This window comes from Notolabrus celidotus, chromosome 4 (assembly GCF_009762535.1).
Source record: "Notolabrus celidotus isolate fNotCel1 chromosome 4, fNotCel1.pri, whole genome shotgun sequence".
NCBI classification, from domain to species: Eukaryota; Metazoa; Chordata; class Actinopteri; order Labriformes; family Labridae; genus Notolabrus; species Notolabrus celidotus.
This window is the reverse complement of record NC_048275.1, coordinates 35389020-35414280: the sequence shown is the minus strand read 5'-3', so window position 1 is coordinate 35414280 and position 25261 is coordinate 35389020. Positions and strand designations below refer to the sequence as shown.

Sequence of the window (25261 nt, the reverse complement as noted above, 5' to 3'; positions counted from 1 at the left end):
TTTCTGCTCAGGCTCCTGCAGGGACAGCTTAGTATAGGGCCTTTATGTGCTGAATGGATTCGTTCCAGTGGCTCTCTCTCTAGCTGCCATAGTAGATCTGCGTCTGTGCAACAGGGAGCTGAGGCTGAACTCCTCTGTGCATGAAAACACTGTGCAAACATGGTGAGTAAACAACCTCTTTACAGCGTGTGTGCCACAAAGGATTGATCAGCTCCTTACACCTCTGTTCTCATTCAGTCACATTTCTCTTGTCTTATTTTCAGACTGCTTGATGTTTAGATGGAAACAATCATACAATGTGTGATTTTATTTGGATGGTAAAGAGGTTAAGGCTCATGCTTCTCTTTTTGTAAGTGTGTTAAGTCACTGTGTGTGATGAAGAGGCAAGGCTTAAGGGCATTGTCTGAGTGTCTGTGTCATGCACACTCACTCCCCTGATTAGAGTGGAAAATGTGAGTGTTGCTTAGATACCTGTTGATGTCATTCCAGTTGCCCTGCAGGCTGTGGTTGTGACACCAGTTTGCTCTTTGGTTTGTTTGCTCTTCTGCTTTCAGGTTATTTACTAAACCTCCAAAACGCTCTCTTAGTTTAAACACAATCATCATTTTGCTTTTGGAAGTTGTTCTAAAATGTTGGTGCGTATTGAAGATAATCATAAGGCACAAAGGGCTGAGCATTAGGGATATTAAATCCATGTGATCCTGCATCATGTGTCAAGATTAAGGACTGGAGGAGGGACCAAATGGAACCCCAAGTCCTCCCACCACCAACACAACTACATACCTTTGAACTAGTTTGTTCTAAAAGGGGGAATGCAGCCTCTTATTGCATCCAGATGTTATCACAGGCGACCAATCACAGTCTGTGTTTCTGAAGCTGCCCCTCTCAGATCTGTTTCCCTGCTCTCTCCCATCAGGCTGGTAAGATTCAGGGTCTAACGGAGGAGGAGAGGACACACCTTCTACCTCTGCTACGCAGCGCCCAGTGGGTGGAGGTCGTGGGACGGGACGCCATATACAAAGAGTTTATTTTTAAAGACTTCAATCAGGTTCACATAAATTCATAGATTATTGAACAGAACTCATAAACCTGTGATACCTTTCAGTCAGTAAAATGATGGTTTAAGAGTGTGATGTTGTTTGTTTTCAGGCGTTTGGGTTCATGTCCAGAGTGGCTTTACAAGCAGAGAAGATGGACCATCATCCCGAGTGGTTCAATGTCTATAATAAGGTATACAACACAAATCAATCAATCTTTATTTATATAGCACCAAATCCCAACAAATGTTCTCCTCAGACTCTTTCCAAACAGAGCAGGTCTAGACCGTACTCTATGTTCTATTATTAACAAAGACCCAACATCAAGACAGGATAAGATCCAGTCCCATCTTACAGACAGGACTCAGTCTGATCTCATCTTAATCCACCATGAGCAGAGCACTTTGCAGCATTTAGCAAGTTACAGTGGCAAGGACAAACTTCCTTTAACAGGCAGAAACCTCCAGCAGGACCAGACTCATGTTAGACACACATCTGCTGAGACCACCGTGTTGGAGAGAGGGATAGAGGGAGATGAAGAGAGAGAGAGAGAGAGATGATAGTGTTGAGACGGATAGTAGTAGTTGTAGCAGCTGGAGTCTGGCACGTCCATACCAGCAGCGACAATTGATGACTCAAGCACAGCTGGACTAGTCCTGATTGGCGTCCTTATTAAAGGTATATGATCACATACTGGAGTCTCAAATTCATTCATCATTATCAAACAGGGGCTTTGGTTTCATACTCAGAGACTAAGATGTTCCTTTATCACCGGGCTCTACGGACTGATTTCACATCTTTTGGCTTATTTCAAATTCACAGCTGACAATGTTACATTTTTTTGTTACTAACATTTTCTTTCTCCAAATGCAGCAAGCAAGTACGCCATTCAAGAGTTCTGATAAAATCCCTTTCCTGTTTAGTACCAACCAGCACACAAAGTAAATGGTCGTTCACGAAAAGGGACACGAACGTCTCCCTCTTGTTGTAGGAAGACCGGGGTTGGCTGTCACACTTTGTACTCTGGAGTGAATTACTCATGAGCAAAACATCTTACAGTGCTCATTCCTAGATTAGACAGAATCTTGAGGTCTTATGTTGAAATGGGTGCCATTTTTATTCTTGTGAATGAATTTAACAGCAAGCTATTAACAATCAAAGACACTCAGACACACTGTGACCACCAACCTGATAACTGGGTTGGTGGTCCTTTCGGTTATTAATGCAATTTTATTAAAAGTATAAAGTAAAAAAAAAAAAAGCATGTCACTTTTTTGTTGTTTAAGCTATGGACACTATATCAGTTTCAAAGTCATTTCATCTCTAAAATGCTCCTCCCTGCTTTTTGCAGTTTTATGTTTTATTCCTTTTTTATCCATTAAAATGAAGATATTTTGTGTTGCTAAATTGAGGATTTATACATTGATGAAATTGTTTATTTGTTGCAGGGTGTGTCTAAGAGAGATAGAGAGAGTTTGTGTATTATATCAATCACATTTGAGACCATATGGACCATATAGACACTTTCTATGCCAACTGTCTTCCTGAACCAATTTAACCAAACACTAACAAACTAACCAAACAATAAGAGAAATATCCTGAGTTATAAGACAGCCTTAAAATTAGCAAACATAGGTCCAACATTATTTGTTTAGCAAGTAGCATGACTTGAGTAAGTGTGTGCTAGCTACCACACGGCTACATTTAGCTCGGTAGCTGAAACTATAGGCTCAAATTTAAGCTTGTAACTTCCTCTTTCTATTACATGTTTGAATGTAAAACTACTAATCACCTTGAAACTTAAAATACAAAAACAACATCTACTCTTCACAACGCACAAGTCAAATTTTCTGAAACCTTCGAGTTCAAGAGATGTGACGTGTCAGGTGACATTTTCAGAGATGGTGGAGCTCATGGAATCCAGTTTCACATAAACACAAAGCGTTATTCTGTAACTCAGGGGTTCACAATATTTTTAGTCCGCGACCCCCAAAATAACCGTGCCAGAGACTGGCGACCCCCATTGTCCTGAGCTGGTTAAATGTTGCTCACAGCTGCATGCAAGAACTAGAAGGCCGATCCAATAACCAACATATTTCTTTGGTATTTAATAAAGACTGGAAGAAGAATTTCCTTTGGTCATGTGGCAACAAAGTAAAGAAGAGAATTGATGACATTTTCTTTTTTTTGGAGATATTTTTACAACAGTGCATAAAATAAGCAATTTTAAATTATATTGATTTTTAGGAAGTTATCTTGCGACCCCCACTTTGGGAACCACTGCTGTAACTGACAGTGTCTGTGGCTCTATCTATGGTCCAAAGGGGGCACCAGAATCAAGAGTGCCTCATCACATTAATCACATGTTCTCTTCTCTGCTTCTTTAACTTTGGTTGCCCAGGTCCAGATCACTCTCAGCACACATGACTGCGGCGGGCTGTCCCAACGTGACATCACTTTGGCCACCTTCATTGATCAGGCGTCGCTGATGTGAGAAACACACGACTGAACTTGGAGGCTGGAGGCTCTTCAGGTCATCATTCCCCAGAAACCTCTTTAGGGATGTGACTTGAAAAATCCAAAGAAACATGGAGCAGTTACTGATTATTGTGAAAGGTGGTGCTAGGTGTTAGACTGCAGGGGCCAAGTGCGCGGTGAAAATGTTGCTTTTTTAGCAGTTCCCGATCATTCCTGTCTTATGTGCCAAATGTTTTTTGTACATCACTGTTGGTACGTTGTCGTCTTTGTCAAAGTGTTTGTCGTTTGTGAAAAAATGACCATAAAAGTTCATTTGTAATCGTTAAGAATGCATTTTATTTGAGAAAGAGAGAGAGAGAGTGAGTGTATAAATGACACAATACTACAGGGAGGGTTAACAGTGCTTGCTCAAAGATGGACTAACATGACAGAGCATTAATAAAACATTTCAAACATGTTCATTCAGAATCTCAGAGAATAACAAAGTGCAGGGGGAAGTGAAAGAAGTCTGAAGACCTCAGGATAGGAGACAGGTGAGCAGGGTTCAGGACAGAGTTAATCATTTTAGACTTTATTTAAAATGTTAAATCTAAAGGTGATTGTATTATTTTTCAGCCTGTGTATGTGAGAAACCTGTATCCCTGTTTTGAAGGCATATCCCTGAGAATGGTACTAAGAGTTCAAACCTCTGAAGGACACAGATGGAAGCTGATTATTGCTACAAACAGTTCATATAGGATTTTCTTTGCAGGTATCGTTGCTCAGTAAATGCTTAAAGTGAAAAGGCATTAGACTTTTTTTCCTGTCTTTATTTTTGCACCTTTGCTCCCTAAAACAAACACGTACAGTCTTATTTTAAAAGTCTTTTGTAGGCCTGTCCCTGGAGGACTAAGCATGGGCACATGTATGATCTAAAGGCAGAGGTGGTATGTTATGTCCTCTGTTCTAGGCACTGACTACAGGAGGGAAACTCAAGAATGCAAGACCCTTAATACATTCACATCCAGTCACCCTCACACAATGATAGAAAAAGAAACAGGCTAGCAGATAAGGTAAGTGCTCATTTGATGCTATGCTACCACAGTAGAGCTTTCCCTTTTGTTTGATGTCATGTGAGAAAAAGTTAGATATTGCACAGACATGGAATTTCTCATAAAAAACACAAATATCAATCTGAAAGGACAAGAAAGAAAGAAAACAACACAAGGTCCTCTAGGTAGTTACACCGTGTTCTTCTTCTGTTAGCAATCTGTTAGTAAATGTTAAAACTATCAGTCAGGGGATCAGAAGCCTTCGTCACAGTCAGTCTGTTACCTTTGAGTGTAAGTCTGTCCAAGAAGAGTTCATCAGAGGGTTAAATAACAAACAGATATGAAACAAAACACGGCTGCTCTGTTAGAATATCTTTTAATCAATGAATAAATGAAATTTGCATTGAATAAAAACTGAGGTAGATTGGATTAGGAATCAAATTATTGAACCACAGTGTTGCACAAGTGGCTATGCAGACTAGAGGACAAAGTAGATAAAATACAGCAAACCTAGAGGAGACACATCCTCCTCCTCCTCCTCACGTCTGTTAGAAGAATTTCAATGATTCGACGAGGACGAATGTGTGGAGACATTTCTGATTTTAACAATCATTAAAAAAAACAACATGGCTGATAACCTTTTGAAGCTCTGAGGAGCAGCTTTTAAAAACAATCATGTCCTCCGTACAGTCGCTCCCTAATTCAACTAAGAGACATCTTCATTGAGTATTGATGACATCTAAAACTCCCAATTTAAAAACCATTCACTGTCCGTCTACAAATCTATGGACTGGAGATGCAAACAAAATGAACATTAGTGCTAAAAAACACAGACATGTGTGGTCATGCTGACAGACAAACTGCCTTAACAGCAGAATCTCAGTTTCAATTGATTTACAGATTAATCTAAAGTTCACAGAAGACATACACACACACACACACACACACACACACATACGTCCATGTAAGGACACTGAATGCAGTTTTCTGTAAAAATATGCAAAGACAATCAGGACTTGCGCCTTCAACAAGTCTCTCCCTGTGGAGCCTGTGGTATGTAGTACATCGGGTTTAATGCTAGAGGGCAGCACAGCGCTTTAACAAGCTTTTAGTGTGCGACAGGCAGCTGTGTGTGTTTTTGCTTTGTCATTAAAAACTGAGGATGAGTGATGAGAGCAAACTGAAATGTTAAGGCAGTTAAAAGAAGTTATGACAGATAAGAAAAGTTAAAATTGAAATGAACTACAAACAAAAACAGACACATTCATTATTAAAGTAGAAAACTAAAACCTGTTTGGGATGAGACACTCGATGCACAGCGGCACGAGTGATTCCCTGGGCTGCTTGAATTGACAAAGGCTTGTGCTTTAAGGATCTGATGTTTCTGTGTGTTGTAAACATGCATGGTAAGGCAACCGTTGAGCTATTGAGTTAACTCAGAGCTTTGGGAAGTGTCAAGTGTTTCCCTGCATTAGATGGAGTCGGGCCAGGAGGGCTCGTTCACGCTTCAGTGGGCTTTGCCGTTGCCATTCATGTGGCTGGTGTTTGACTTGGGCACCTCGGTGCTGTAGAGACAGTCCAGGAAACCTTGGGAGATCTCTGTCACCATCGATCTGTCGGGGATAGACTGGGCCATGCCGTAGATCGCTCCCTGGAATGGAAAGAAGACAAAAGTAGGAGGATTAACTCATACTCATGACCCTGAACACATCTTCATTCTCACCAGTGTCTCATGTGGCTTTAAATGAGTTTCTTTGAATGATCCATGAATGTTAGTTTGTAATGGATACTGGAGAAAGTTATATTCTTAGAAGTGTTAGAAAGAACAGAAAAATAGAAGTACCACATCACTTTTTGAACATCTGACTGCGTCATGACTCAGACAAACATTTCTGATGTTATTTAAAACCAACTTCCTGTTTTTTTTAAGATACATAAGCAGTTTTTAGTTCCTCAAACGTCCTGAACTGTAACTTTGTTTATGAACTAATCTTCTGACGTGGATAGAAAACACAGCCAGTTCTGTTTGTATGAAGACCAGACCTGAGTGATTAAATCAAATACAACAGAGAACTTTCTGTTTAAATGATGTATAAGAGACTTAAAACACATTCAAAATAATCATCTGACATATTCGTTACACATTATTTGTATTAAACTGTAATCTCTAAAAGTACTTTAAATTAGATTTTCCATATACGACCTTTGTTTTCATTTGTGTTAGTCATATACACGTGACATATTATTCATGGGTGTGCTCCAGACAAACCTGATCGGCACGATGCAAGTTGGAACTTGTTGACTTAAGTCTGAACTGTGTTTACAACTGACACGTTAATTGGCACAATCAATTTGAGTCAAATTAAACCTGCAGCTTGTTCAGCTGGAATCACATCTGTCAAATGCACTAAAACAGCAAGACTCAGAGCGAGAAGACACAGAAGACATGTTGTTTTGTGCCCTAATACAAGTGAAACGTAACTACATCTATTTATTTATTAATTTACATATTTTACAAACTGTCTAAAGATGTAACTGCAGACAAAGATGTATACAAATTTGTCAAAGCAAACTCAAGACTTACCTTTTTAGTCTTTTAACTGAGTCTTATTCCATCTTACTTTATTTATCTATTCAGTATCTAATTCAAATTGTAGTCCATTTAAAGTCATATTCTATCTTATATTAAATTATTATATTCACCTATATATTATTTATTCAGTTAATTTTTATATGTGTATTTATTCATTAATTTATTGTAGATTATTTCCATTTTTATATAAATTAATTAATACAAAAATATATTATATATAATAAATAGTTGTATATTAATTTGATATTGTCATCTTGTGTTTTTTACAGACTCCCTCTCAGCATTTTAATATCTTATTCTGTTTGACTTTACTGTATTTACTTTTTGTGTAGCATCTTATTTTCTTCAACTGGTTTAATCTTTTAGTGTTTAACTATCTAATCAATTTATTTTATTTTTGTTGAGCTTAATTACCTGTCTCGAGTTTAAAGGTGACATATCATGCAAAATTGACTTTTTAATGGTTCTCTACCTGAAATATGTGTCCCTGGCATGTCTACAAACCCCCAGAGAATGAAAAAAATCCATTCTGCCCCTGTTTTGATTTCTCCACCTTTCTGTAAATGTGTGTGAAACGAGCCGTTTCAGACTTCCGTGTTTTTGTTACGTAACAACAATATCCGGTCTGTCACGGAGTCAGAGCTCGGAGCTTGTTCAGCCCATAGACTGTATAAAATAATACTGAATCCCCCCTCCGTTTTTCATTACCTGCACAAATGTGTGCTAACAAGGAGCTTAGGAGGGAGGCATGCTAGTTGTAGGCTGTCTTAATAAACACAAAGGTCAGTTTTACTCCCCACGTCTGCAGATTTGAAGATCTAGTGGATGATTTTTATTTATCATGGATAAGTGCTAGCGCTAGTTAGCATAGCCACATAGCTACATAGCATAGTGTATATTCAGCCAACATGTAAACATTAGATCAACGTGCTGGAGAGTGTTCTGAGTAGGACTGAAGAAGAGGGCTTTTCAGGCATGCCAAAATCTGATTTCAAAGTGTTTTTTTGAGCATAAACTTTAAAGACATGTTTTGGGGACCTCTTAGACCAATATATATTGATGAAAAAAGCGTGATATGTCACCTTTAAACATCTTATTTGACATCCAGCGTTTCCTCATTAAGATATCATGACAGTGTTTCCTCAGTTCCTCTGCAACTTCTTTTTTTTATATATATTATTTAATTTAAATTTTCATTAAATTATTACTTTATGTATCATGCTCTTAACCTTGCATATGGATTGTCTGTGAGTTTGGGGGTGGGTCTTCTTTTTAATTTTTTTTAATTATTTTTTTTTTTTAATCAATTTGATTATTATTTTCATGTACAGTACTTTGTGTTATATTATCATGGTATGAAAAGTGCTTTACAAAAAAAGTCTGATTGATTGATTGAGTTTTGCATCCATCCATCCATTATCTTGACCGCTTATCCCGTTAGGGGTCACGGGGGGCTGGAGCCTATCCCAGCTGGCTTCAGGCGGAAGGCAGGGTACACCCTGGACAGGTCGCCAACCTATCACAGGGCTAACACAGAGAGACAGACAACCATTCATGCACACACTCACACCTACGGGCAATTTAGAGTGATCAATCAACCTGGTGAGCATGTTTTTGGACTGTGGGAGGAAGCCGGAGAACCCGGAGAGAACCCGCGCATGCACAGGGAGAACATGCAAACTCCACACAAAAAGGCACCCGCCAGGCCGATGGATTCGAACCAGGAACCTTCTAGCTGTGAGGCAACAGCGCTACCCACTGCACCACCGTGCAGCCTTGAGTTTTACAGTTTGTTGTTAATGGTAGATCCTTCTTTGTGATCTCTGATTTCTTTGTACTGTAGGATGGCTGCACTGGAAACGACTGTATGGGAGGGTGTGACCCATAAACTGTATGATAAATGGATGTAGTATCCATGACATCACGCATCTGTTTCTGAAGAGCTGTTTTGAAGCCAATCGTCGGAGGGAGCCATATTGGAAATGTTGAACTCAACCTAACTTCTGTTGAGCTAGTGTGAGGTGAAGAGGCGGGCCTTTAGTGTTTTCGCTAACAGCTTCAAAAATAAAGAGTTAGAAAAAAATCCAACCCCAGTACAGTGTGTGCCGATAGAGATATGAGCTATTCAGACCAAAACAGTTTTTTGAATCAGGCTGTAAACATGTTTATTTCTGCTGTAAAGATCGTCTTCTTTGAATTGGTGTGTATGTGGTTTCTGGTGTTTCTGCAGCCAGCCTCTAGTGGACACTCAATGAACTGCAGTTTTTAACACTTCAACATGGTCTTCATATTTTAAAACTGGAGGTTGATGCTTGGTGTGAGCTAGTCAGTTAGGAGGTAGCTTTAGTATAGAGCTCTTTTGAGCCATGCATAAAACTCCTGAAAACTTCTAACTTCATCAGGGTTAATGATAATGTGTGAACTTAAGTGGACAGAGTTTTGATCCCAACTTTATCTTGGCTTCTTCTTGCAAGTTCCCCAACAACAGTTGTGGGAGAAGCTGTTGTGAGCTGACGTGTGAACGCAGGTAAAAGTTGTGTAAAGTCACTGAGAGCAATTTGGAATAGTGATGATGTTCATGATGAGTTTTTCTGCTCAATACTCTGCAGTTGTCAGTGATATTCTTTAAATTGTCGTGTGTATATTGTGGAAACTTCCTGAGCCTGATGCAGTGTTAAAACCACAGAAATGTCCTGGTGTATGGTGCATGTGTTAACAGCAAGTTTCAAAAAATATCAGGGCTCAAATGTCGTGATAGTCTGTCAGTCTTTACAGCATTTTTAAAAGCTATGTATGGGCATGGTATCATACATAGTGAGGTGTACTTGTATTTAGTTCTGTCCTGAAACTAAGAGAGACATTTTTTTCTTTGGCATTAGAACATCTAATGCTAACTTGTCCAGCGCTGTCATGTTGATGAAAGAGACTAATTTCATACACTAACTCAACCATGGGCTGTGTATGAATGACAACTAGGAGAGCTCGCTCACCATTCCTGTGGTTTTCTCTTTGGGGTTCTTCATGATGATGGCGACCTGCTCCTTGACATCCTGGATGAACTGCTCAGCCACGCCAGGCTTTGTGTGAAGAACTGTGCAACAAATGTGGATGCTGTGAAGACAAAAGCATGTTGCACTTCTGAGTTAGTTTATTTCTCACATCATTCTGACACTGTGTGAATGTGTGTCTCTGATAAATACCTGGACGGATACTGCAGCGTGTTCAGATTCCAGCCCTTTGACGTCAGCGCATTAGACAGACGGAATATATCAAAAACATCTGATCCTATCGCCACCACGGAGATCTCTGGATCCCCAAACACAAACATACCTTTGATCTTGCCCATTCTGTGAGAATGAATGAAATGAAGGAATGAATGAATGAATAAATAAACACAGATCTGAATGTTGGGAATGATGAGATCAATGTGCCAATAGGATCAAAAGTGTTATACTCTGTTTTTATTTTGCGTGCAGTGCCGATGATCTTCTTGGTGGCGTCGATGTATCCACTCTCTCCCATGTGCATCATGGTCGCCCAGCAGGCAGCGATGATCCCCCCGGGCCTGGAGCCTGCGATGGAGGGGGACGCGTAGATTCCCCCCTGCCAGTCTGGAGCTACGAAGTACTGGTAGTGACGGTACTTTTTATCACTGTAAAGGATTACTGAGGAACCTTTAGGAGCGTAGCCATACTGCAGAGGATTTTAAAAACACACACACAGATAGACAGAAACACACTCAGAATTGTGATACAAGCAGAGTCAATCCTGTTCAGGAGGTTTCTTAGAAGGAAATAGAACTTCATACTTTAAATTCTGTGCTTTATATAACAATAATAATACTAATAATAATAATAATAATAATAGAAATAATATTTTTTATTATTATTTCTATAGAACTTTTCTAAACAAAGTTACAAAGTGCTTCACAGAAGGACACAATAACAAACAAAGAAAATAAAAGATATATATATATATATATAAATAATAAATTAAAATTTTTTTAAAAAAAATCATAATAATAAAAAAGAAACTCCAAAGTACTAGGATGCATAATAAGAATGTATTATATGTAGTATTTATTTTGCTAGAAGAAGAACAAAACACAAACACTGATTTCAAAGGAATAAGGAAAACCACTGATTACCTTGTGGGTGTCTGCAGATATGCTGGTAACACCTTTTATCCTGAAGTCAAATGGAGCAAGTGTGTAACCAGCCTTGGCCATGAAGACAATAAGAAAACCACCCAGACAGGCGTCCACATGCAGCGGAAGGTTATAGCGCACAGCCAGCTGGAAAACAATGAGGAAGAGGAGTATCAGAGACTTTGACTTCTAGATTTTCATTTCAGAAGAAAACTGACACAAAACATGACTTCCTTCATACCTTGGCTACTTCCTCAATGGGATCCATAATTCCATGAGGAAACTGCGGTGCCGAGCACACAAGCATGGCAGTGTTGCTGTTGATGGCTCTCTTCATGCTCTACAAAGAGAAGAAACAATATGAGAAAAACTGAAGTACACTACCAGTCAAAAGTTTGGAAACACCTTCTCATTCAAGGGTTTGTATTTATGTTAATTATTATAAACACTGTAGATTAATACTGAAGACATCAAAACTATGAAAGAACATATATGGAATTATTGAATGAACCAAAAAGTGTTAAACAAAGCAGAATATGTTTTATATTTTAGATTCTGTAAAGTAGCCCCCTTTTTCAGCTTTGCACACTCTTGGTATTCTCTCAGTCTGCTTCATGAAGTGGTCTCCTGGAATGGTTTCTAATTAACATGAGCCTTGTCAAGAGTTCATGTGTAGAATGACTTGCCTTCTTAATGTGTTTGAGACCATCAGTCGTGTTGTTCAGAGGTAGGGTTAGTACACAATGGATAGCCCTATTTGACTACTGTTGTAATCCAGATTATGGTAAAACCAGATTATTTCATAGTTTTGATGTCTTCAGTATTAATCTACAATGTTGAAAATAATTAAAATAAATAAAAACCATTGAATGAGAAGGTGTGTCCAAACGTTTGACTGGTAGTGTCTAAGAATAGCACTGAAGTAGTACACACTGTGTGTCTATACCGTACCTTTACATCCACCTGCATAGTTTTCTTGTTGAGGGGAATGTGGACCAGTTTCATTCCAAAGTAGTGTGCTGCTTTGTCAAAGGCTGCATGAACGCTCACAGGTGCAAGACTGAAAAACAGAGGCAAAAGAAACATAATGTAATGTAACATTTGGAAAACGCCTTTCAATAGTCCCACGTGTTGTCTTCAAATTCAAGCTTTCTATTCCAATAAACATAATTTGTGTTCATGCATGTGCATGTTGCACAGGTGTTGCATTCAGAATGTTATAAAAAACAGCAGAACAAGTTGAGCCATGAGGGACAAAGGGCCTCCCATCTCCTGACAAGTCTGAAATCATGTCCAAATATTTTGATTTTCATTGTGGTATTAAACCAGACCATACAACATCATCTTACAAAGCCATGTCTTTATCTTAAGTGAACCCTGAAAACAGTCATCTCACTAATAGTATGTGATGTCCTACAAAAGATGGGAGATAGAACATTTGAAGGAGACAATTTCTTACAAAACATACACTACTCACAAAAAGTTGGCGATATATGTCTTTCAGCTGAAATTTCAGAATGCACCTTTAATACACTCTAACCTTTACAGGTGAGCTTAATCTGACCTTCTCTAAACTTTTGAATGCACATGTTCAACTGTTCAGTGTTTCAGTACTTATTGATTAACATGCTGTTCTCTTTTCCGGACCTGCATTAAGAGGGACTCAGGACTCCCCTTACATTAGCTCAACCACATTTTAAACTGTGTGACAAATTGTTGTTATTGGTTAGAAATTGTATTCTGATAAACTGGATTCAGGATAAACTGCCAACTGTTACACTGTGGTATCAACAGCTATTTAAGGTCCTCCCTGATGAAAGGATCAGTGCGGTTCTGAGGAGTGTGTTCAGGTATTTACCTAAAGAACTGACTCAACTTGTGATGAGGGGACAAAACTACATGAAATGGCCAAACCTGCAGAGAGATAATAATTAAGCATTCTCCCCCTTACTTATAGTTTCTCTATTATCAATAAAGGTGAGCTAGCTTTGCCTTTTGTTATCAGGTATTATATTTGCTTGTACTTGGTATGTGAAAACTTATTATAATGGCATTACATTGGCTAGTGGCTGGGTTTCCTTGTATGGTATGTACGGTATGACTATGTGGAAGTATTTTATTTATTTTATTTTATTTTATTTATTTATTTATTTATTTATTTATTTTTTAATTTTTTAATTTATTTATTCATTTATTTTATTTATTCTATTTTATTTCATTCTATTTTTTTGATAGGAAGGCAAGATGTATGATCTGATTTAATTCTCCTCTGTTTGTGGAAAAACAAAAAGACAATAAAACTTTTTTTTTTTTTCAATTAAAAAATAAAAATAAAAAAAAATAAAAAAAATAAAAAAATAAAAAATAAATAAAAAATAAATAAATAAAAAATAAATAAATAAAAAATAATAAAAATAAATAATAATAATAATAATAATAATAATAATAATTATATTATTATAATAATAATAATAATAATAATAATAATGCCCTACTTTCATGATATAAAATCTCTGCAGCAGGAACTTTTTACATTTTACATCAATTTCACCAGAAAGTCGAATTTCCCAAATGAATGGTGAGTAATGTATGAAAACAAACTTAAACATCTAAAAATGCTCCTCTTACATTTCAGGGTATTTCACTCCACGCTCAGTGGCCATGTCTCGGTAAGCTTTGCAGGCCATCAGTATGCTCTCAGTCCCTCCTGATGTCACCTGGACAAGAAGGCAGAGTCAAGTCTGTATCCATGATTCTGATCCTTCTGTTCTTGTGTAATCTGTGAGTGCATGTTAGTGGTGACTTACTGTGCCACACGAGTTAGGTCCACCTTTGAAAAGTGTGCAAGCCATCCTAACCACCTCGGCCTCCATCTTTCTCACACCAGGGAAGATGTCTGGATGTAAAGGGTTGCTCCAGGCGAAATCTCCGTACACCTCAGATCAAAGAAGGAGAGGAGAAAATAAATCAAACGTGCATACTCTTTGAATGTTTCCTTTGAGTTATGATCCACACACAAGATGCATACCTTCACGAGCAGCTTGGTCAGCGTCTCATCACCCCAGTACACTGCACCGGAGACGCAGCCTTTCTCCCACTCGACATCATCTGCAACGACACACCACCTCTTTAGAAACCAGCGTTCATCAGGAGGAAGTCACAAAGACTACAGACACATTTCATGAACCTCGACCTCAGGGATGAGTGACGACTTACTCAGAGTCTCATACTCTCTAATTTTATCCAGCACTTGGCTCTGAGAGAGTCCCTCAGCAGGCAGCTGTTTGGTGTAGCTCATCCCATTCCTCAGAGTACACAGACTGGCTGACATGTCGTCCAGAGCTTTGTTGAGCTGAACCTGAATCTGTCATGGGGGAGGACACAATTCACATATTAACATCAGAGGCTCAGAGTTTAGGTACATTGACTTAATGTGAAGTTGCTGTCCTGATGATGTTTACTTTTTAATGTTGCTCACATGTTTATTGGACAGGGACAAAGTATGTTTGCAAGAAGACTACCTCACATCCACAGTCCAAATATAGAAACATAACTTCTGACCAATTTAAAACCCACACAGATAAAAACAACAATAAGTCCTCAGGAGAATCAACAGTGGCCTCCACACTAAATGTTCATGGACTTAATCCAAGCCAAGAAGTGAGAAATGTAGGTGTTTTATTTGATTCTGATTTTAATTTTAAACCACATGTTCGGTTAATCACAAACACAGCTTTTTATCATTTAGAGAACATTACAAGAGTGAGGCCGTGTCTCTCTCTGAGTAACACAGAGAGACTAATGCACGCTTTTATTACCAGCAGGCTGGACTACTGTAATGCTCTCCTTTCTGGTCTTCCAAAGAACACAATAAACAAACTGCAGTTAATACAAAATGCAACAGCAAGAGTTTTAATGAGGACCAGAAGGAGAGCTCACATTACGCCTGTTTTAAAATCTTTACATTGCCTGCGTGTTTCTCATCGTTTTGATTTTAAATTCTTTTACTAGTTTTTAAGGCGCTGCATGGCCTCGCACCAGACTACATCTCAGAGATGCTCTTAGTGTATAAACCAGGAAGGTCTCTCAGATCCTCCGGCTCCTCTCTGTTAGTTGTTCCTCAGAGGAGAACAAAAAGTTTCAGTGACGCTGCTTTCAGCCACGACGCTCCTCAACTATGGAGCAGCCTGCAGGAGGATCTGAGAGGAGCTGATGGAGGTATTCAGACTTTTAAACGTAAACTAAAAACGTGTTTATTCAGTCTGACTTTTATGTAGGGTTTAACAATTTTATAACTTACTTTTACTATAATATTGATTTTAATAATAATAATAATACATTTTATTTAGAAGCACCTTTCAAAACACTCAAGGTCGCTTTACAGACAGATTAAAACACAATAAATAAAACAACACGATAAAATAAATAAAAACAACAAGCAAAGTAACACCAAGTTAAAAATGAAGCAGCGGAAATGAAGCAGGGAATGCAGTTTGAAACAGATGGGTTTTGAGTTTTGATTTGAAGAGGGGTAGTGAGTCAGAGTTTCGGATGTCTGGTGGGAGTGAGTTCCAGAGTTGGGGAGCAGAGCGACTGAAAGCTCTGCTCCCCATGGTGCTGAGGCGGGCAGGGGGCACAGAGAGGTGGAGAGAGGAGGAAGACCTGACGGAGCGAGAGGGGGTGACGATGTGGAGGAGATCAGACAGGTACGGGGGGGAGATGTTGGGGATGGCCTTGAATGTGTAAAGGAGGATTTTGAAATTGATTCTGAGTTTGACCGGTAGCCAGTGGAGCTGCTGGAGGACAGGGGTGATGTGGTGAAAGGAGGGGGTTCTGGTGATGATGTGATTTGATTTTAATGTTATTTTATTATTTTATTCATTTTTAATTATTTATTTGTATTTATCTACTCAGTTTTATTGATATTTTTAGCCTTAATTTTATTTTCAACTATTATCCTTACCCTTTCTAAATTGATTTATTTTAACTATTTATATTCTTGATATTAGTTTGATGCTTTAACTTATTTTAATTACACATATTTCATTTTTGTCGGTGTGCATTAGTCTCTATTTTAAAATCCATTTTGTTTTTTAATATGTCTTACCATTATTTTATTTCTGCTTCTTTCTTGTTTTCAGTCGCTGTAAAGCTCTTTGAATTGCTTTCAATTTTTATGAAAGGTGCTGTATAAATAAAGCTTGATTGATTGAACACTTCATAAACATGTGTGATAAGGCCGGATGGTGAGCCATGCACAGTAAAATAACATCCAGAGGTATCTGACTGTTATCACCAGTGCACGATGTTAAGTGTGCCAAAGGTCTGCTCCCCCCTCGTGCTGTAATCTGTCATCTAAGAGTGACTCAGCCGCAGACCGACCACAGAATAATCTCCAGTGAGAACAGGGAACAGATTCACCGCTGATGCTCACCTTTCCGCCAACAAAGGGTATTTTTCTGATGAGTCGAAAGCACTGCTTCTTGATTCGTGACGTGAGACCTATGAGACAGAGGAAGCTGAAGTCAGGGCTGGCACACGAGCACCACACATCTGAATATGACCTGAAGTTACATGCGAGGACAGAACATAGATTATGAAAGCTCTGACAACATGCAGAAAGTTTCTTCTAGAGGAGAACTTAGACTCTCCGATCAGATGGGTGGAGCTCACTTTGCTGCAGAGGAATTCTACCTCTGATCCATTGATAACAACTCAAGAAAGTCTTGTTGATTGACAGCATTTCTCAGAGAAACATACACTCTACTGGAAGATAACAACTGCAGACACTTTTTGCTGAATAGCCCAGATACATTTGGGGGTAGTAATCCCACAGAGATTACAGCTGATAGAAACCAAACCCAGATACACAAGAGCTTTATGAGCTTTGTGGAGATTATTGATTCATTTAACTTTCACTCTGATCTCTGACACAGCCCCTCCTTTGTATCCATGCATAACGTGTAAAGGATTACTTTCTTGCTGGAACAGGAAGCCCTTTATCCAGACCGCTCCCAGTGTGGTGATGACTGTGGCTCCGATGATCTGCCACGGCTCCAGGTCCACGCAGTGGGAGTTGACCTGGTGTCGGCCCTTCTCCAGGTACAGCTGGACCATCTCCTTGTACACCTCCAAGGCACTCTGTAACAGAACGTGGGGTTGATTTTAATGAGCTATTCCATGACATAGATTGTATTTAGAGGCGTTGAGAATATTGTATAAAGTCTGGAAAATAGAGACGTTAAAAACACTTCTCAGGATGTGTGTGGATTGAAGTGATCACCGTACTCTGTTACCATTTAAACCCACTCATGACACTTTTCATTTAAATATAAAAGTTTAACACGCCTACATTTCCCATGTCACTTTAGAGCTAAGTGCAGAAACAGTAGACTCAACTCAACTTTACTTTACATACATATAAACATGCAGCCCAAAGTGCTTCACAAAATAACAGAGAGAAAACAACAGCAATGGTAAAATCATAAAAGGGATGATTATAAATAAAACACTTAAAAATAAAATCAAATCATGTGTATGTATGCATGTGTATGCATATGTGTGTATATATTTATTTTATTTTATTCTATTTTTTCTCTTAATTTATTTTGTCATTTTAAATTATTTTTCAAATACATTTTTCTATTAATTTATTTATCTGTTTATTTTATTCATTTAATTTTTTATTATTATCAACTGTATTTCATTTCACATATCTGAGCCCCTGTTTGATTGTATTTGTTTTGTCTTGTTAATACATTTAAAAAGTTGCTAATAAAATATATAAAAAAAACTAACTAACTAAATAAATAAAATAAAATAAAAACAGTAAAATTAATAAAATAATTAAGAGTGGAAAGAAAAGTTAAAAATAAGGCGGCATTGAGGCGCTAGTGGCCAAGCGGTCCAAGCGCCCCACATATAGAGTCTATAGTCCTCGTCGACTCCTGGCCACGACCATCTCCTGCATGTCCCTCCCCACTCTCAACCCCCCTATCAAATCCATCCTATCAAATAAAGGCAAAAAAGCTAAAAAATATGACTTCAATTTTTTTTTTAATAAGGTAGCGTTAACAAGATCAGATGAATGTAAAAATAAATAAATAAATAAATAAATAATTAAATAAGATAAATAAATGTCAAAGCAATGATTATAATAATAATGCAGTCCAGGGCTAGAATGTAATTATTCCAAATTAAAAAGCTAGAAAAGCTCAAAGTTTACTTAAAAACACCCAGAGAGCTTGCCGTTCTGATGTCCAGAGAAAGAGAGTTCCACAGATATGAAAGAGGAGTAATTCTCCTGCTTTTCTAGCTCTAGATGTGCAGTAGATCTGTTAAAGTGCACAGATGACGATACATGATATATTCACATGAACTTAAGAAAAGCACCTTCGAAGCCAGAGTCTTTACAAGCAACCAGACTGAAGCTAACAAAGTCCATAACACAAGATTATCATATTTCAATACCACAGATCCCCATTCAACACACTTAACATTATGCTAGCTGTATAATCTCAGATTAAAGCGCACAGTTAGAGGTCATGTGTATCTTTAAATCTAACTACTTACTTCAGACGACATTGTCAGACCAGCAGAGTTCACTACCCTCACCACACAGATACTGCAGCTGCTCTTGAGACTGTTAAATAGACAGCTGTCACTTCATCCTCTGAGTGAGAGTGGGAGACGTCTCTGAGCTAACATCAGACCCCTCCCTCCCAGTCCAGAACAACAGGTAACAAAACATCAAACCAGAGGAGGAGGGGGGGTTGTAAGCAATCATGATCAGATAAGGCAGGATGAGGTTCAATGAAACACTGAAGGATATATGGTGCATCATTTCTGAATGCTTCATCAATGTGATTGTGATTGAAGCTGTTTCTTAAATCCATCTGATCCTTAATTCAGTGTAATGTCACAGGGAAGTCTCATGTAACATATTTCATAAGTGCTGTAATGTGTCTTTCTTTATCTCTCTACAGTCGTGTTTTATGGCAGCAGGCAGTCTGATAGTGAGGACACTTGTTTCTCAACCTCAGCCATTATCAGATGGGGAAAAGCTTAAGGTTCAAAAGACAATACTTTAAGTAATCCAAGACTTTGCTGCCTGAAATAAAACTCCAATACCTTTATAAAAAAAATAAATCCTGTGTACAACTGAAACAGAGACTTCTCTGTCCTGGTCTCAATCTGAAATGATGAGAGGTTACATTTATACTCATTCCTCTGTTTTGTTAGGAGCGTCAGTGGAGGGCTCTCTAGACTCAATCTGGCATACTTCCCTGTTTAGATAACATCTTCTCATACAAGTTTGACAAGCTCAGCTACACACAGCCATGAGGGGAGTTACAGAATACACTACCAGTCAAATGTGTGGAAACACCTTCTCATTCAAGGGTTTGTATTTATTTTTTGTATTTTAGATTTTAGATTCTGTAAAGTAGCCCCCTTTTTCCTTCGTGACAGCTTTGCACACTCTTGGTATTCTCTCAGTCTGCTTCATGAAGTGGTCTCCTGGAATGGCTTCTAATGAACATGAGCCTTGTCAAGAGTTCATTTGTAGAATGACTTGCCTTCTTAATGTGTTTGAGACCATCAGTTGTGTTGTTCAGAGGTAGGGTTAGTACACAATGGAGAGCCCTATTTGACTACTGTTGTAATCCAGATTATGATAAAACCAGATTATTTCATAGTTTTGATGTCTTCAGTATTAATCCACAATGTTGAAAATAATTAAAATGAATAAAAACCATTGAATGAGAAGGTGTGTCCAAACTTGTGACTGGTAGTGTCTAAGCCATTAAAGTGTGTTGAATGGGAGGATGACTGCAGGTATCATCATGGGGAGTTTGTTGGAGAGCAGACGTGCAGTAATTAAGCGAGCGCTGCCACACATGGGTCATAAAGGAGAGATTAAAGCTGTTGTCTGACATCAGTGCAAAAGGCAAGTCTGCCCCTGGAGATAAAGGCCTCTTGCTGTTATCCAACTAGTCTATCTTACACTTTGGGTTCATCAACACGTCTATATGAACTATTCCATCTTTGCTTCAGGAAAATGAAAAAAGAGCTCAGACAAAGAGCTTTGTACCAATACTGTCCAACTCATTGTCGAGCAGAGGACGCCCATTCTTCTGCTTCCCCTCATACAACATTTCACTATTCTAAAAGGAGAGCTTTTGTTGTCTCGGAGGGAAGGTCATGTTCTCATGGAAATGTACTGGGTGTGAGGTGGCAGCTCCTGGATACATCAAGGGAGAACAGGCTGAGAGCACAACACTGTGGCTTTATGACAAAGACTGATCATGAGATCAGATGTGGTGTCTGCAGAGTTGTTTTCAACTACGCTGTTTTGGGAGCTTTAATGACTTAAACTGACATAAAGGCCAGAAAATAATAAGCTTTGGAGGGATTTCAACATCCTGCCTTGTCCTTAAGCTGTTTGGAGACTATTGAGCAAGAGGAGTCTATAATTTAGAGACTGGAGTCTGTTCTGCATTGTGTTTGTGTCAGATGAGCCGCCCTCTAGTGCTCAGGCTTTGTCTTGCTATGAGAACAAAATGTTAAATTATATGTTTTTTAAAAGGAGTATTAAAGTGAGATCAAACACAGATGTGATAAATAAGATCTGTAATTCTGAGTCAGTGAAGTAAACAACAGGAAATAATCACCCTCCTGCAGAGAGGAACTTCCTACAGCTGGGACCTCATCACAAAAACACATGTTTGGTAATAAGTGTCTGAATATGAAGAAAAAGGTGTTTACTTTGTGTTCCTTTATGTCTGATATATATACAGAGACAGAGAGTTATCTCATGTTGGAGACCCCAAATTAAAAAAGTTAAGTGTTTAATTAAAAACAGTGAGGTTTGTGGTAACAATGATCCCCGACCCTCAGTGTGTTTGTGTATCTAGTGCATCCCTGGGAGCAACAACAAGTCTGCTTGTTATCTATATTGATACCCGAGCCTCTGATCGTCTTCATGTTTCCCTGCTTCGTCCTTCTTATCACACCGCCTGCTATGTTAACACCATCTAACTACAGTGAAGCGACATTACCTACCCAGTAATCCATGATGTCGAGGTAAACTCTCACCGAAACTCCCCTTTACTGTCCCAGGAAAGTCACCTCAAGCTGCCTGCTGTGGTATCAGGCTCTAATCTACATGCTACAAGAAGCAGCAGCAGCTCCGAGCTAACTCCGAGTCAGGAAGTGATCATCAGGGAGGCACAGCTGTGCGCAGACGCAGCACCTGTAGATCTGATAACAGTCTGGATAGGGCTAATCTGATCACGACTGAGCCTGCGTCTAGCGCCGCGTCTTTTGTAGATCTACCTTTAAGGAAGCGCAGCGCCGATTGTTTGGACCTCGATAATGGATGATTTAGCAAAGCATCGATGTTGTGTTCTAGTGCGACTCGGAAATTCAAACTTCCAACCACGTTAGATTCAAGAGTCAAGAAAGCTTTATTGCCAAGTGAGCCTGCACACATAAGGAATTTGACGTGGTGAATGGAACACTGGTACTTAACAACAAGACAGTAAGGACACAACAAGACAGTGAGGACAATAAATATAGAAACCTAAACACAAATCCAAAAATTCAAAATAAAAATAAAAATACTATCTGTACAAAGAAAGGTATAGAAGCAGTTTTAAATACATTAAATAAGTTCAATAAGCCTAAACCAGAGTGCACGTGTAGTAGATGAACATTATAAAGAAATATGTTATGGAATAATTTACAATATTGCACATGGTTAGTGAGGTATTGCACCGGAAGTCAAAGTATTGCACATGTATGTGATCTGTGACAGGAGTGGATTCAATGAGTGTGGAAACAGAGAGGGCACAATAAAGATGAGAGTTTGATCAATACAAGGATAGTAAAGCCAAGTTTCAAGGTTTTACTCATCATTGAGTTGTTTTTATACATTATTATATATAATGATAATAATGATAATGATAAGAATTGTAAAATAATAAAATAATGGTAATAATAATATTAGCAATGAAAAAATAATTAGAATGGTCATAATAATAACAATAATAATAATAATAATAATAATAATAATAATAACAATAATAATAATAATGAAAACAATAGTAATAATGGTACTAATAATGATGAAAATGATAATAATAAAAATGGAAAAAATAGTAATAATAATAATAATGAAAATAATGATAATAATAATAATAATAATAATAATAATAATAATATAAATCGTACAAGGCTTTTCTAAGTACTCAAAGACACTTTCATAAATACATTATCTATCTATCTATCTATCTATCTATCTATCTATCTATCTATCTATCTATCTATCTATCTATCTGTCTGTCTGTCTGTCTTTGTGTGTGTGTGTGTGTGTGTGTGTGTGTGTGTGTGTGTGTGTGTGTGTGTGTTACTTATATATGCATAACAGTTCCGGAATTTTGTCTCTATGATATAAGATTTCTATTCTATTCAAGTATCTGAATCAATAAGCCTCGAAAACACAACAAACTTAACATTTGTGCCAATGCAAATTACACAAAAGTTCAACTCCTCTGAGCTGTTAGTTTTTCTGGAAAAAAAAGCTACATTTGGTGATTTGTGGTTTTTATTGTTTGTATCTTTTTTCTTTGCATAAAGCTGCTCAGTTTGTACTTCTCGTCTGTGACAATGTGTGCTGTTTGAACTCCAAGTGAAGCATAGTTTAGTGAAGTTCCGTGTTTTGAAAACAGTGACGGCTTTGTGGCTCATTCACATTTTCAACTATGTAGTGTAGGGTTGTTTGTCTCTATTGTACATTTGATTGTCATATTTCCGATATCAGTGAAGGCATCATTAATGCTCCTTTCGTAACGTTGTTTTGATTTTTGGAGTGAAAACAGCGCCTCGACGCAGCTGAGCACTGGCACTGCAAATATACCGGCAGCAACAATAATAAAGTCACATGCTGCAGATACACATCTCTCTCTGAAGATAGATACAGTTTTTAATGTTCGTACAGTTGAAGCTTGGTTAAAACTGGGAAAATATATCGTTGAATTTCTTACTTCTGTCTAATAATAAGGATGGTGGGACGTTTTTGACAGAATAACTCAGCCAGTGAGGTACTGAGAGGGACACAATGTGACTTATGGCAGATTTGGTCCATATTGGTTAGACAGGTCTAGGTAGTGAATGATGATTTTACCACAGCCCTAAATAAGTTCAATATGCACATTTACAAATGGATAACCATTGAGTTTGTATTATGTATTTCAAAGTTTATTATACTCTCTGAATAAAAAAGAAAGATGTAAGTGTTTTTAAAGTTGAGATAAAAACAAAACAACACACTTAAAATACATTATTTATTTCTCAAACAATCTTTATCTTTAATTTTCTTGGTTGATTTCATGAATTTGAAGAAAAGTTAGTAGAAAAATGTTTGAAACATAGTTGAACAGGACTGCTTTTTCACTTAAATGCTCACTGTATCCTTCTTAGTGAGCTGAGTTAATCGACTTACCTCAATGTAGAACATAAAACTCGGGTTTAATGCACCAGATGTGCCCTGTGATAGGCTGGGTACCTGTCCAAGGTGTCACCCAAGAGCAGCTGGGACAGGCTCCAGCATCCGGGACCCTGGAGGGGATAAGCGGTGTAGATGGATGGGTGGACATGGATGGATGTACCACAGGTATATCTTTTTCTTTCGTGACCAAATTTATGTTTTGTTTTTTTTAATGAAAAATTATATCTATTAATCTCCAGTGGCCAAATGGTATATTTCAAAGTCAACATAGTCAAAATATAAAGTTTTATTTCTGATATATATTTGTGTAACAGCCACGTTGGTTCTTTCAATCCGCAAAAAGACACAGTTTAACTCAGTAAACGAGCTACAGCAGGACGAGAAACCTTCTGCGTCTGTGGAGTGGCTGAAAGGAGGCGACTTGCAGCCTCGGTCCTTTTCGTGCTGAAAACCTGCAGTCTTTACAGAAAGACAAACTGCCTCTAAAAGATATTCCTCTGTAATTGGTGTACACCGTCTTCAAAAGCTGAGGTGAGTGGGTACAATGCATTGCGTGTGAAAGGGAACTCCAAAGCACATTAAAAGTGAATTACTTCTTGTGTAAAGTGTGTTTGGGGTCATTCTGGTCACGACGTGCGCAACTCTCCAAAAGCGCACACGTCTCCAAGGCGCACTCCATACTTTTTAAAAGGCTGTTACATTGTTGAGGGGTTTTACAAGAGGTGTACATATGGCATCCGGGTTGCAATTAAATGTTTTTAAGATGTTTTTTTTTCTTTCTTGAAGAAGTTTCTTTTTTCCTTTTTTCCTCTCACAGTAGCTCTTTGCCAGAAAGAAGGAGAGGAGTGGGGCGCATTGAATGGCTTCTCTGCTAGTTTGGGATGACAACAATCTGGTTAGCGAGTTGTTAGACTTTGATTGCCCCCTGAAAACGTCCTTCAAACAAAAAGCTGTGGACGAAAATAAAGCCCCACCTGGTAGCTCTGTTTGCTAAAATAATAATAAATAGATTTCGTTATATAAATAAGCAATAGGGTAGTGGTTCAGGGAGTATTACTCAGAGACATCAGGCAGGTATCACCTGCTCTGAAGCGTGCTCATTATATTGTTAAATTACTTTTCGTACCAAGTCTACTCCGATATCTGCTACTTCCACACTGGGCGCTTATGTTTGCCTTTACTTTGCATAACAAGCAGGATTCTACAATACACTGATAAAACTCCACGAGAGGGACAGACTAGTTAAAACCCGCACCTGTCCGCGATATCCGAATATGGATTTGGCATCAATGATTATTTGTAAAGTGGTTATATTCAGTTTACTTTAGACGTTTCGTGACTTTTATAACAGCAAGACACAACCTCATATCGCAGAGCTGTATTTGCCCACTTTATTGAAAGCATATGGTTATCAGATTGTTCTCAAAACACATATTTAGACAGAAAGTTAAAGAGGGCTTTCTGTAA

General features: G+C 38.2%; 2 protein-coding genes across 2 annotated transcripts; one reads left to right on the top strand and one right to left on the bottom strand.

Moving 5' to 3' along the window:
• Nucleotides 1-35: 35 nt before the first annotated feature.
• pcbd1 (pterin-4 alpha-carbinolamine dehydratase/dimerization cofactor of hepatocyte nuclear factor 1 alpha) lies at nucleotides 36-4303 on the top strand. Its single transcript, XM_034681670.1, has 4 exons — nucleotides 36-162; nucleotides 917-1048; nucleotides 1150-1230; nucleotides 3439-4303. Exons 1-4 carry the CDS (start codon nucleotides 160-162, stop codon nucleotides 3529-3531), a joined length of 309 nt encoding a protein of 102 aa, XP_034537561.1. The 5' UTR covers nucleotides 36-159; the 3' UTR covers nucleotides 3532-4303.
• On the bottom strand, nucleotides 3832-21533 carry sgpl1 (sphingosine-1-phosphate lyase 1). The gene is made up of 14 exons (XM_034681669.1): nucleotides 21349-21533; nucleotides 17262-17427; nucleotides 16721-16788; nucleotides 14503-14650; nucleotides 14315-14394; nucleotides 14094-14222; nucleotides 13915-14003; nucleotides 12238-12346; nucleotides 11528-11626; nucleotides 11287-11433; nucleotides 10594-10832; nucleotides 10340-10486; nucleotides 10130-10250; nucleotides 3832-6197 (listed from the first exon to the last, which is right to left on the bottom strand). Exons 1-14 carry the CDS (start codon nucleotides 21358-21360, stop codon nucleotides 6054-6056), a joined length of 1698 nt encoding a protein of 565 aa, XP_034537560.1. The 5' UTR covers nucleotides 21361-21533; the 3' UTR covers nucleotides 3832-6053.
• Nucleotides 21534-25261: the final 3728 nt, after the last annotated feature.

What these genes read in the sequence shown, in the direction of transcription:
- pcbd1 (XM_034681670.1), top strand. An exon ending in TTTTTAAAGACTTCAATCAG is followed by an intron (nt 1,049 to 1,149) that starts GTTCACATAAAT and finishes GTTTGTTTTCAG; the next exon opens with GCGTTTGGGTTCATGTCCAG. An exon ending in GGTTCAATGTCTATAATAAG is followed by an intron (nt 1,231 to 3,438) that starts GTATACAACACA and finishes TTGGTTGCCCAG; the next exon opens with GTCCAGATCACTCTCAGCAC.
- sgpl1 (XM_034681669.1), bottom strand. An exon ending in TAGAGAGTATGAGACTCTGA is followed by an intron (nt 14,395 to 14,502) that starts GTAAGTCGTCAC and finishes GTGTCGTTGCAG; the next exon opens with ATGATGTCGAGTGGGAGAAA. An exon ending in CCATTGAGGAAGTAGCCAAG is followed by an intron (nt 11,434 to 11,527) that starts GTATGAAGGAAG and finishes ATTGTTTTCCAG; the next exon opens with CTGGCTGTGCGCTATAACCT.